At 35.3% G+C, this 14,387-nt stretch overlaps 1 protein-coding gene across 1 annotated transcript in view; it reads left to right on the forward strand.

Moving 5' to 3' along the window:
- Positions 1–7,744, forward strand: part of slc36a1 (solute carrier family 36 member 1) — an 89,159-nt gene extending 81,415 nt beyond the window's left edge. The window contains exon 12 of the mRNA XM_056472376.1: positions 4,824–7,744. Coding sequence (XP_056328351.1) covers positions 4,824–5,083 — 260 coding nt within the window. The 3' untranslated portion in view covers positions 5,084–7,744. The remainder of the gene's footprint in view (positions 1–4,823) is intronic.
- The last annotated feature ends 6,643 nt before the right edge of the window (positions 7,745–14,387 follow it).

The raw sequence follows: 14,387 nt of genomic DNA on the forward strand, positions 1-14,387 counted from the left end.
AAGACCTGCCAAGTTGTGAGACCGTGGCTCCGCACAACATGCAGTATTTAGCCGTTCATGAAGCGTCGTATGTGTTTGTTTCCATAATCCAAGAAATTTGTTCCATGGTTTTGCAATGCTGTCAAGGCCGATACAGCAAAGCTGTTTCTGTGCAGCAAATGTTGTTGTCGGGAGAGCCTGTACGAGAATTGTAGAATGCCATACTTTTATTAGTTGAGTTCGCTACCATTCATACACACCCCTTGTATCCATGCTGCCGTGTTCGCCCATGTTTAAAATCATCCAGATTACTGGCAAGGCTAATAGTTGAAATAGATAGGGCAAGAGACCTGCTGCACTGCTATCCACTGTGTCTGCATTCAGATCCAGGGATTTAGGATTTTCCCTGTTCTGCTGGCCATGCCCACTCGTTTCTCTTCTCGCAGCGCTCCACACACATGTAACATTTTTCGAAAAAATTCTGAGAGGCTACAACTGAATTGTGGGGGGTTTTATGACCTTTTAATAGAAGAAAAAACTCATAAATGTTTTGAAACAAGTGAAAAGTTAGCAAATTATAACGGATAACAGAATTTTTTGGGGTGAACTTTCCCTTTAACTGTTAATTATTTATGTGATTAAAACTATACAGTGTTGTATTACATGCAACTATTCAACTTCTTCACCTGAATGCTGTCTGACTCTCTCGAAAACAATAAAGCACTGTTTATTTCATTTGTATCTTTGCTTTATTGCTTAGCTACGCTTGTAATTTGTTTATTATATTTTATTTAGATGCATTCCCCAGCAAAACCCTTCCAGTCAATCTAAAATTATGGATTATTTCCAAATAGAGCGAGTCAGGTAATCTGCTTAAATTACATTCACATCACAATATTTATCACAGAAAAACAAAACATTGCTATTTTTTTTTATATCCCACAGCCTTAGTTCAGAGTCAAATAAGACAAAAATAAAGAGTAGACAGCATCTACAAAACATCAAGTGACAAGAAATGTGTGTGCACCCATATGTGTGTGTTCATGTGTGGCAGAACGAAATTTGCAGTGTGTGCATTTGAAGATTTAAAAGCAGTGGTGTATTCCTGCTGTTCACAGTGTGAAAAACAGAGCAACATTCAAAGGGAAGCGGCAAACATCAGAAGCAGTCTGTTGCTGGCAAACAGTGTCTTTCCATGCTCACTTCAAACCCCTGAGCAGCAGATTAAGATAGGAACTCCTAGCTGAAACACTGCACTGCATGGCCACTGTCCTCTCACTAACACGAAGCACACTCATCCGTATTAAGTTTAACTTCTGGCTTTTTACATTTTTTTCTCCTTGTATGAACAAGAAGTCTGACAGCAGCTAGCGCTCCACACAGAGATCTCATTCAGTCCACCTGGAAAGACAAACAGATCAAGAACAACTGTAGCATCTCCAAAATGTTCCAAAAAAAACTTTCCTTCAAAGTGTTGTTAACCTCTTGTACTTTTGCATGCTGGAGGAAGGCTGAAGTATTTCTTTTAGACAGGTAATGTTATGTTTGAAAACTCTTTTCAAGAGTTCAAACATAGCTGATGATTGAAAATAAAGCTAGTTTGGCATGCTGTCCCCGGAGAGAACCCTGAGTTTATGAGATCCTCAAGCCCTAGGCTCCCTCCTGTTTGCAAGGCGAGAGGGGAGTTTGAGCTCAGATAGATCTCGATGAACTCCCCCCAGCTTATTTCTAGCTTTCTAAAGCTAAATGACGGATATGGATGACTGAGGGGAGGTGTACTCGCTAAGAGCTTGGCTATGGTATAAATTTTGTGTTCAGTTTACTTAGGTTGTGTGTTTTTGGACTGTGGGAGGAAACCGGAGAACCCGCGGAAAACCCACGCGAGTACGAGGAGAACGAGCAAAACTCTGCACAGAAATGTCAACTGGTTTAGTGGGGACTTTAAGCAGGGACATTCTTGCTGTGAGGCAACAGTGTTAATCACTAGGCCACCGTGTCGCCCATCTGGAAAGGAGGGGGAGTAGCAGTGGGTAGGTGGGGATTCTTCAAGACGAAGATATTGAGATAAGAAAAACTGGTTATTTATAGTGAGTTAGGAATCATCTGATTGGAGAATCAATCATGAGCTAATGCGGGAACAGCTGAGAACAATCATAAGCACGTGATCCTCTCGAAATTAGTTTATAAATAAACTTCACTGAGTCACGCAAAGCTTATGTAGATTGTGTTGTGTTATGAATGGGTTATATGCACAGAAGTGTTGTTCAGCCACTGACATCTTCCAGAGATAGATTGATGTGACTATTTTCAGCTTCATAAGGGACCTTTTACAGCATCAATAATGTAGATTTTTATTTAGTTTAACAACAAAACATCAGTAAATAGTGCTATTCCGCCTAACCACTAAGCATACAGCAATTTCTTTAGGACAAAGTCTGTGAGAGAGTGAGACCAGCGATCCTTGCATGCATGAAATATTGCACATTATGACATTATGACATTGTCCTAGCTACACAACTGAAAACATGCAAGATATAATACAGTTTTTCATTCAGAATTGTTAGCATTTTGGCAGATCACCTACTGCACCCATAACAGTTTAGTTTCAACCACTTTTTGCATTTAAAACAGTTTTTGCTGAGAAATCAGTTTCAGTGACACCTGCACATAGTTTTTCAGGTAGCGTTGAAGGTACAGTGGGTTTCTTTAAGTGTCTTGGAGATGTTTATGGATTTATTTTGTCTCAGTTTATACATTTCGTTATTTGGCAGACGCTCTTGTCTAAAGTGACTTACAAATGAGGAGTTATTCAGTGATTCAACATGAGGCAATACATACAAGAAGTGCTAATTATACAAAGGAACTGTTTGTGCTCAGAGAACTAGATGCTAGAGTAAGAGGGAGTGTCTTTTAGAGAGAAAAAAGACAGGTGGTTTGTCAAACCCACTCATCTACATGAAGCACACTTCGTAAATGCATAGTATTGTTTTTGTCGTTGTTGTTGTTGTTTGCCTGGTGCAAATGTGCAAAACTGGTGCAAGTTTCTGTCAAAGTGTCAGAGAGATGAAAGAGGTGGATTGTCAAGCCCACTCACCTGTGTGAGGCACATTCAGTTTTACTGAAAGGATGGGTTTTTAGTTGTTGTTTAAATGACACTAGTGAATCAGCGATCTGTGTGGGAGTAGAAAGATTCCATCAGCGTGAATCATTGAATGAAAAGGTTTTCATTGAAAGAAATTTGTTCTGTTTCTACATGTCTTTCCAGCTGGACTGGATGATGATGGTGAGATCAGCACTGACCCCTGTCAGACTACTTAACTAAAATCTAATTGAACTATTACAATTAAAGGCAACATTATGGTTAGGAAATATAAACGGATTTTTCTTATACTGAGCGAGTGGATGTACTAGTATTGTAATAATGTTGGCCACCAGTGTAGATATCAAGCAGACAGTCTACTAAGGTATCGTTTACACTAATGCGTTTTTGTTTTAAAATGTAAAAGTTTTGCAACCGGTGTCCACACTATCTTTAACTCATGAAATTGAGCAGTTTTATGCAATTTAAAATGAAAATGCACCAGTGTAAATGGTACCTTCCACTCTAATGAACACTAATACACATGCTGCTGCACAGTCAGTCAAAGGTCACAGTCACATGAGTGCATCTTCATATTATAATGCACACGTTTTACTATGGTTATGTTTGCCATCATCACGCCAGCATCTTCGACCTGTGAAATTGGAGCATTTTGAAAACACTAAAGATGCCATTTTAGTTTGAAATTGTTGGTAATCTGTTCCAGTATTAATGGACTGAAATGCAAACTTTTGAAAACTGAGGCATGGTGGTCCACAATGACTCTCTGGTTGGTCTTCTGGGCTATAGGGTATATGCCGAAGTATGCTAATAGGACTTTGATTTTGCCAGTAACCTGGGTTAAGCGCTTCCGGTCAACTGTATGCCAATGCAAAAATCGGCGCATTTAAGGTCAGTTTTCTTTAAAAATCAGCGATCTCCACTGGCTGAGTGATATCTGATATAAAGTGGGTCTCAGATTGTACAAGAAGCACTGCATTAAATTACATTTCCCCCACCATGTCTTTATAATATAAGCATTTATTTTACCCTATTATATTCAATGGAGCTTCTGCTCTAGCCTGCCGATTCTGATGGGTGCGTGCGAGTAAACAGCTTTTTGTCTCGTTTTACGCTTAAACAACTAAATGAATGCCAAAGTTTATTTAACTGAATGTATTTTAATTACATTACAACATCGACGCTGTAAAAGGAACCGTATAAAATGAAAAAAAAAGTTACAATAACAAAAAAAAAAAACACAATAACACCGGAAGTTTATCAGTATGGGAAAAACACTAGCTCAGCATATACCCTATTGCATACCCTTCAGTGATTCGTCAAGCCCTGATCATATGACCACTAATGGCAGTTTACACTTTGCTGTAGCTTGAGTGGGACCTCTCAAAAAATTTAATTACACATCGCTGCAATGCTATAGTGCAAGAGCTCTGATTGGGTGGCTTGATATTGGTAATAAGTGGTCGGGGCCAAGAGCCATGTTTGTATGAGTGTGCGTGGGCAAGTGTCGAGTCCTGTGTAGAAGCCTCAGATGAATACTTTTGTTTAGAGTTTACTTTATGATTGAATTTGCTGCATGTCCACCAGTTTCCACCTCTTTCTTGCTTGAGTTTGTTCTACTTACTACGCAGTCACCCAAAGGTAATGTTTACAAACTAGTAAACATTTTAAAAATAGTGTAAACACAGCCACAACTGAATGTCTAAAAGAAACCTCACCTGTGTGCTGTGTGTTCTGTCTGCAGGTGCTCTTGCCATATTGATCCCGGAGCTGGACCTGGTCATCTCTCTGGTGGGCTCTGTGAGCAGCAGCGCTCTGGCCCTCATCATTCCTCCTCTGCTCCAGATCATCACCTTCCACAATGAAGACATGAAGCCCTGGGTGTTTGCCAAGGACATCCTCATCAGCGTCCTGGGCTTTGTGGGCTTCATTGCAGGAACATACACCTCCATCCAGGAGATTGTGGCCCGAAACGGTGACAGACACAACAGTACAGTTCTGTGAGTGTTGCCAGAGCCACCGAGTAAATGTAGGCCATACAGAGACCCGCTGAATCATTTACTCACTACATGCTCCTTTGATTTCTGCTGGAGTCCGCTTGGGATTTTTCCTACTGGACGTCTCTTGATGGCTCATGGATTTTTTATGAGGTTTGCAGCACTGAAGTCTCTTCATGTCAAGATTTATGAGTTAATCTTTATATGGTTTATTTCAATGTTTTGTTTACAGTGTATTATCGTCTGTAGAATTTTTTTATTTCATTTTCAGGTCCATGTGCTTTACTCATGAGTAGGGCCAGACAGAATCTGCGGACATCTTTAGCTATTTCTGCACAGAATATTGTGAAAAACCTGCAGATTTATGTGGAATGATTTTGGCAGTATTGTAACCAAAAACTTAATGTATATACCATATATATATATATATATATATATATATATATATACCATATATCTACTAAAAGACAGAAATTACTACTTTACAAACTGTATTGTAAGTAAATCATATGAACATTTTCATATTAGTCCGTAATGTCACTGAAATTAATTTAAAAACTGAATAAACATAAATTTACACACAACTAAATAAATAGATTCAATGATGGGCTGAAAATCTGCTGATTTCTGCGTGCGCAGTTTCCGTGTGGGCCTACTCATGAGTGTTTCCAAAAGTGAAATGGAAAAGAAGTGATGTAAACAGCGATTTCTGCTTGTAATAGTGTTCTTAGGGCTTTTGTTTTTAAGACCAAAAGAAGGTTGCATTTGCATATTAGACTCCACCTAGACTTGATTGTAAATATTTGGAGAATCCAGTTGAAGTGCAGAATATTTTACTGTATTATACTGTACTGTATTTTACTGTATTAATATTTCACTGTATATTGGCACAAGTAAATAATACCTGGTACTGCTCTGTCTCAAGCGAGATCAGTGCTGTTAAAGCAAATGTGTTCTGCATTCGTTTATGTAATAGTTGATTTTTTTTATGATCACTAATGATCTCACTCATCAAACAATCCTATCATTTGAAAAATATCCAAAAGATTTCATCAGCAACTTGTTTTGCTGATAAATCAGTTTATATAAATTAAGATTGTTCTACCCTTTTTATCCTGATGCTGTTGTGTTAAACAAATATACACATATGACGCGACGGTAATAGTCACTTTGAACTGTCACCTACTGTACAGGTACATTTTTCCAGGAACATTCTACAACCTGAACTGTACTGGACTTTATTTTTATTTGAAAACGATCTCTTTTGTTCTGTAAGTTGATCATACAACATGACTGTTATTTGAACAGAAAAAAGAAAGGAAGTCAAAAAGTATTTATCCAGATCACAAAATTATTATAGATAATCACTCAGATGTGAGAACTTCTTATTATAAGATTTGCAGTACATTTAAAGCCACTTCAGACCAACTGGAGTGAGAGTTTTTGTCATTTTTAAGGGATAGTTCAGCCAAAAATGAAAATTCTGCTATCATTTACATTACTCAGTTTTCTAACATAAGTTTATTTCTTCTGTTAAACATGAAAAAACATCCTTAATATATGTATTCTTACTGTGGAAGCCACTTGAGTGTGAGTAAATATTGAGGAAAAGTTCATTTTGGGTGAACTATCCCTTTACCTAAGCAATTTTAATGCTTAACACTTACGTTATATTGTTGATGTTACTTGAACATTTTTGCAAAAATTCTTTTCACTTTGCTTAATACAAATTTGCTGTAAACTGTATATTGAGTGCCAAAGTTATTAACTGTAGAGTTGCTTGTGTATATATACAGTATGTACAGTATATACACTACCGGTCAAAAGTTTGGGGACAGTTTTTTTTTTTTCATGGTTTTATTTTAAAGAAATTAATTCTGTTCATCAAGGCGGCATTTATTAAATGCAAAAAAAAATATTTAATATTTATTATAAATTGTAATAACTGCTTTCTCATTGTATGTAGTTTCAAATGAAATTTTTACTCCAGTCATTATTGCTTTTATTATACATTAATAATAATAATAATATTAACAATAGTAATAATAATAATTGTTATTAATATTTGAGTGATTTCTGACGACTCTGGAGTAATGAAGCAGAAAATTCATCATTAAAATCACTGAAATAAATTATTGAATAAACAAACTACTTTTGAACAGTTATATTATAGTGCAAAAACATTTCACAATTTTACAATTTGTACTGTAATTTTGATCAAATAAATGCAGCCTTGGTGAGCAGGAGAAGCTTATTTTAAAACATTTAAAAATCCTACTGACCCCAAGCATTTTACAGCTAGTGTACACTGTACTATGTTGAATGTCAATTGACTGAAGCTTCTGTAAGTGCAGTCTTGTTTGTTTTGTATTTGCTGTTTCTTGGATTTTGCCTTATTGTACAAATGCTTCAAATATTTTGCTGCTCTCACAATGTTAAAAACGAAGGTATTTCTATTGTAAAACCTTAAAATGAGTGAAATAATGTAAGACTGTAACTCTAAAAGGGGAGATACATCACTTTATAGTTGTAGATGTTGAACGTAAGTTTCACTGGTCCACTGGTTGTTTCCTCATTGTATCTTTCTAGTTTCTAGTGCAGGCCTTGACAGCTGGAAAGTGCTCTGTGGTTGAATTAAAGAACAGATAGCCTGCTTTGATGTTTATAAGTGTATTGCCTCCTCTTCTTGTGTTGTTGGGTCACTGCATTTTTGTTTTCCAAGTGATAGTATACAGGATAGAGGCATAAGAAGTTTACTTGGATAAAAGTAACGGGGTTTTATTTTACACTGATCATATTTTTTTCTTATAGAAGACACCTATTAAAATTTTGTTCAGTGTGTAGATTATATACACCAAAAAATGTGTCAGTAATATTTGCAACAAGAGAATCATTTAGTATTAAAAGTATAGGGGAATTACCAACCGACGTCACACAGCTTCAACCGTGCATACCGGTTGCAATAGCAAACATGTCGTGTTGTCTGGTAGGATGCCAAAATCGAAAGTCTAAAAATAGAAAACTTAATTTTTACTGTACACCACACTGCTTTTAATGCCAACCGCGGACGTCTTTGGCCAACAGCCATCATAGGAGCTGAATGGAGTGAGGACCTAACTAAAAATGCTCGACTCTGCAGTTCTCATTTTATGTCAGGTAAGTTCATGCTATGCTAAATCATACACATTACTCATTTTTGATTGCAGCAATGTATGATTTCAGCAAAAACAGTTTAATATGGTTAATTAAACTGCGGACACTGAATGCTTAGTATGAAATGTAAAAATGTACGTTCACAAACCCTGCCGTACAGGTGCAGTTTGCTGTCAGAATGCAGTTGTTTTGCTTGTTCTTGCTCAAGGTTTTTTTTCTTCACTTCCGCCATTTAGTGAAGTTTTCTGGTAATCATGGAAGATTATTTCTTGCACATGACCACACTGAACAAAATTGTGGGCATCCAAAGACTTGTAGGCCTTTAACTTCTGTCTTGTAAAACCACTTAGAGTTTCCATGAAATAGTTGTATATTTGGGGCTGGATGCTTGGACATTTCGTCTTATCCAATATCCATTGGGAGGGTGCTATCGCAAATGGACCTGTCAGACGAACGCCGCTCACTTTTAGGGTAATTTTGCAGAATAACTGTGCTTATCACTGGATGACAAGCTGTTATAACACACTGAAAGCTTTATGTAAATAATTTATATAATATGTATATAACTTATCTCTTATACAACAGCAAACTATGTACCGCATCGGTTGTCATTCTCTAGCTGTAAATGCAAGCGCTTCCGTTTTTTTCTGCAACCTCGATGCGCGCGCATCCTGAATGTTTACAAGCATGGTAATTCGCCTATTTAACCCTCAATTGCATGGTGTGGCCATGTGGCAACATAATATTGATGTTCATTTCCCAGCCGCTGTTTCTTTAAGACCAACGTTCAAATTATTTTGTTGGAAAGAGAAGACCTTTAGCCAATGATGTGCTTTGGTTAAGTCACATGACATGCAGAGTTTTTCTGTGACGCGATATCTGACAGACTGGCGTTTATTGTGAGTAAGGTTAGTTGCTGTAAGCAAATGAAAACGTCAATAAAAACAAAGGATTAACTCCTATCAGATCCACAAAAAATCAGAAACATGACCTCCAGTAAGTTATGATGATATATTCACAACTTAGAAAAGTTTTTATCGAATTAGTTTTTTTTTTTTGTAAATTGATCAAATGTATGTGTTGCCAAATGGTGGAACGTGCAATATGTTAGCTAGCTAGCAGAGGTCAGCTGTGATCTTTTAAGTTGTAACAATAACAACATGAATGCTAGTAATATAATGTTGACTAGTCATATCTTAATGGCATTTGCATTATGGTTAAAATTACATTTTAATGGCAATACTTTTGATTACAAGTAAAAACAGGGAACAGTGTATTAGTGAGAAACACCATGTTCTATGGTAAATGAAAGAAGGACAGAACGGGCTCTCCCTGCAGATGAAAGTGAGGATGAGATGGGTTTTAGTGACCATGAGAATGATGCAGATTGGACATCTGATAGGAGCAGTGATGGAGGAGACAGTTCAGGTAAGTTAGCTCAGAGGCAGATAAAACAGGCGTAGTATAGTATATAGTATAATATATACATATTGTTATTATTCTGATGCATCTGGATATATCAGACTTATTTATTTGTTATAATATTTACTGGTAGAAATATTTTTACCTACTGTATGTTGTATACATGATAATACAGTATTACGTTTGTTTTCAATAATATACTGTAAAAAGAATGGAATAAATGAAAACTGTTGGAATATCAGTTGGAAAGTATGTATAAGGTGTCATTTATAAGTTCTGTGTTAAAGCATATAATACTGTAACACCAATCAAATCATTTCAAATAACAAAATTATTATTATAAGGAAAGTTTAAAATGTGAAATTTCTACGTTAGACCCACTGTTGGACATTGTTGGCATAAGGCAACATTTCATAAAGTACCTTAAAAATGTCCCCAAATTTTTTACAGCACTTCAAGTTAAGCCATTCTAATAAAAGAAAAACAGTCAAATATTTTTTTTATGTAGATCTATCATAATGTGAGTTTTTTTTTTATCACTGTGAAGTGCCAAACTATTAGTTGTCCTTCAAAACTTTTGTACTTGTCACTTTGTCACTTGTCACTTTGTCAGTTTTTAATCATATAAAATATATTCAATAAAAATATTTAAATTCTTGTTTTAATTAGTATATGTCAGAATAAGTATATTTTGCATATTAATGTAGACACTTCCTTTAAATCACTTCATTTAAAATGGCGAGTTTCATCTTCGACGACTTGTTTTTGTATGAATTATGCATGTGATGATTGCTCATTATTTTGATTATCTTTTTTCCCTAATATGATTTGGCAGAATCGAACAAGCTGAGCATGTCGATTTGTAATCCACAACTGTTTCGTCGAAGTTGCATCATGGCAAAGCGTCTGATTGGTTAGCGTGGCAAAGGCTGACATCCGCAATCTAATCTCAGAAATACCAATAACAGTGTTTTGTACTTAGACAGATCAAAAGGAAATTGCTATGGTAGACTGTCATTATATTTTAAAAAGAAATTGCAGTGTGGACTAAAAACAAGTTTTGAACATGCTCTATTATGTGGTTTTGTGCCTCAAATGTCTTTTACTTCAACTGCTCGTTTTTTACAAGGTATGAACAAAGGAGTGCACCAATTGAGGAAGGTCAAGTAATATCTGACATTTTTCCCAGTTCAATACAGACTCTGTGACATGCATTTTATGAGTAACTTTAGAGTCCTATGGTCATTTTGATGTGTTAAAAGGTAGATTCTGGTCTTTTTTTATTGAGATTTTTCCATACAGAAGTTTGTATTTTTAAAATTCTACTTTAAGTCCCAGCCTTTAACCTAAACATCAAAGGGTGACCCAACACAGACATTGTTTATTGTGCAATTTCATGGATTCATGCTCTTGGCAGGCAGTAATTCACCACACTGAACATATTTTGGTCGACAGAACCATGTTTACTTGCAGCAAGTGAACCTGTATTTAATACAGTGTTGTCTTTTACCTTGTGTCGTTTTTGTTCTTGGTGTTCAAGGACTGTGAACTGGCGTATATTTATAGTGACACAACCTGGCATCTGTTTACCATTCGATATCTCATATATCACTTGAGCAAACAAAGATACTACAAATATACTAAAAACACTAAAAATAGCCCAATCAAAAGTGGCTGATTATGTCATAGTACATTTTATAGGATGATTTTTTAAAAAACATTCTCTTTGATATTTTTTACATCAGTACAAATTATCATTTTTACATATCTATACTTTTTCCATTTAAATATAAAGCTGTAGCATCATGTTAATATTATATGTATAAAAGAACTAAGAAATACAGAGTAGTGGGGGGAAGAGAAAAAAGAAAGAAAAAAGACTCAAATTAAATAAGGTGGGGGGGGTTGGTGTGTCTCTACTAGGGTTTAATCACTGCTTTCTTGCTAAAGTACTCAATAAATGGATTCATATAGGATGAATTTTGTGAGTTTTGACGATGCTTGTCGTGACTCATGAGAAATGATATGGTCTACCAGCTTAAAAATAAAGTCAATTCATTATTAGCATTATTATTATATGTAGCTACTTAAAGGGTCAGCCAAAAAATGAAATGACATTCATTCATCCTTGGAACACAATTTACAATATTTTAGATTTTCATCTATTTTCAGTTGAACTGCTGAAATCATGTGGAATGTTTTGACAATTTTTTGGTTCTTTTGGACTTTGAAGGTCTCCTGCTGTCTATGGAGGATGATGGAGCTCTCGGATTTCATCTAAATTATCTTCATTTGTCTTTTCAAAGACAAACAAAGGTCTCAGGCGATTGGAACAACATGAAGGTGAGTAATTGATAACATAATTGTCAGTTTTGGGTGCTCTTTTGTGCTATGTTAAGTTCATAATTTCAGTTTGCAGGTTTCCCACAATATGTTTACAATACATTGCCAGTGTCAGCTCGTTTTTCAGTGTCTAAGGGTTGTTTAAGTATCCAGTGTCTCTAAACCCACCCTTTCTGAAAGTCTGCTCTGCTCTAATTGGTCAAACCCAGCCCAGTCTGTTGTTATTGGTCAACGACCAACAGCACATGTAACTATTCTTGTATACTTAGTGATGTAGTAATGATTCCGTGTTTTACTCTATAAATTCAACATAAACTGACAACATAAAATGTTAATGTGTTTGCTGAAGCTTTGGATTAACCCCTTCACATGTAAGTTTTAAATAGATCCGCTGACCCCCCCAAGCACTACTGCTCACTGAAGATTTCTACAGATGATTTCTCATTAATACATGCTTTATACTTTAACTGACTCTTGACATAGATAAATTTTCTTATTTAAAATTAAATAAGCCTCTCTAAATATATGTGACTTTCGTGTCCCTAATAAAATTGATTTAATTGATTAAGTTAATTAAATTGAGATTAAATGATATGTAGATTTAAGTTTAATCACAATCCTAATTATACCCTGATATTCCTCTTATAGTCTCCTGATAACAATAATGAACCCATAAGCTCCATTAGTACCTCAAATATTTGTTAATTGTTCTGGTAGATCTTTTTTTTCAACAGAATCAACTATTTAGCATGTATATGCAACACCATGAGGAGGACAATAAAAGAAATCCACATGACTTGTTTTAAAGCATGCATATATATTGTTAAATAAAAAATATAAATAATAAAATACAGTTGAAGTCAGAATTATGAAACCTAAAGTTATAGCCTTTAAATGTCACTTTGAGCTGTAGAAAAGTCTTGAAAAATATGTAGTAAAATATTATTTACTGTCATCATGGCAAAGATAAAATAAATCTGTTATTAGAGATGAATTATTAAAACTGTTATGTTTAGAAATGTGTTGAAAAAATCTTCTCTTCGTTAAACAAAAAAATAGGGAAAAAAATAAACGGGGCTAATAAGTCAGGGGGGCTAATAATTCTGACTTCAACTCATTTATTTACTTATTTTTGTCAAATAATTTAGTTCTGCCTGTACCTGTTTTTTTTACTCACAGTTCTGGTTAAATCACAAGCCATGATTTCATCAAAAAATCTTCTTTATCACTCTGCTGAAACAAATAAAAAATATCACATCTCAGATGGCTTGAGGGTGAGTAATCACGTCAAATTTTCATTTTTGAGTGAACTATCCCTTCAAACAGTGTTAGGCTGTCTTTAGCTGTGATTTGGGCTTTCTGTGAGCTTCAGCATCTGTGCGATGTTTCTCTGTTTTATCCTCAAACCCCGAGGCATAAATCTACCATCTACGAGCTATTTGTCCTCTGTGACCCACAAAGCTCCCTGTCAGAGATCTATACGTTTTCTTTTACCAAACCTGCTCTGAATGGATAATGATGACTGGCAGCGCACCATGAAGAAAAGCGCCTTGGGCAAGTGTTAGTTTATAACGTGTCTTGACTTGTGAGTATTTATTGTTCATAAAACACTTGAGGGCGCAGAAAACAACATACGTCTTGTCAAAAAAGTACTTCTGTGTTCAACAACCACATGTCAGGAAAAAGTTTCTTTGTACATATAAAGAAAAAAATATATAGTTTCTTTTCTCAAATTACTGAATATTTATATAATTGTCTGTCTTTAAAAAAATTGCACAGTTAGACACAGTGATTACATTTTATTAGCACTATTTAACATTGCACTGAGAACGAATGCAGCACTCTTGATTCCCAGTGCATTCATAGGAATGTCAACATATAAAAATATGATTGTTTAATAAATATTTGATCAGAAAAGAATGTGCAGAGAAGAGTTTACAGCATTACAGTTGGATTTTCCACTTTTACGCTTAAAAACACAAGTATTTAAATAGGACACATGAAAGTGCTTTCCATTGCAACACTCAGGAAAACATTGTATTTCTTGTGCGTTTTTTTGCAACATTCAAGTTCGTGATTCCGATAGATTAATAACTACTGTACGTTTCCACGCTGACTTTGTTTTAGCCAAAGTTCATTTCTATATATTTGTGTAAAATAGAGTAAATCATACATTCTGTTTTGCAGTTGAGGTATCAGATAATACATTAAACTCACTAAGCATTGCTCCCACAATAGTGTGCTCACAAATGAAATCGATCAAAATCTTCATTCTATATTCTCATTAATATATGCTTTGTACTTTAATTGACTCATAACATAGATTTATTTTCTTAGTTAAAAATAAATACCAAGACTCCCCAAATGTATGTGACTTTTGTGACCCTCATAAA

This window comes from Danio aesculapii, chromosome 14, assembly GCF_903798145.1.
Source record: "Danio aesculapii chromosome 14, fDanAes4.1, whole genome shotgun sequence".
NCBI lineage: Eukaryota > Metazoa > Chordata > Actinopteri > Cypriniformes > Danionidae > Danio > Danio aesculapii.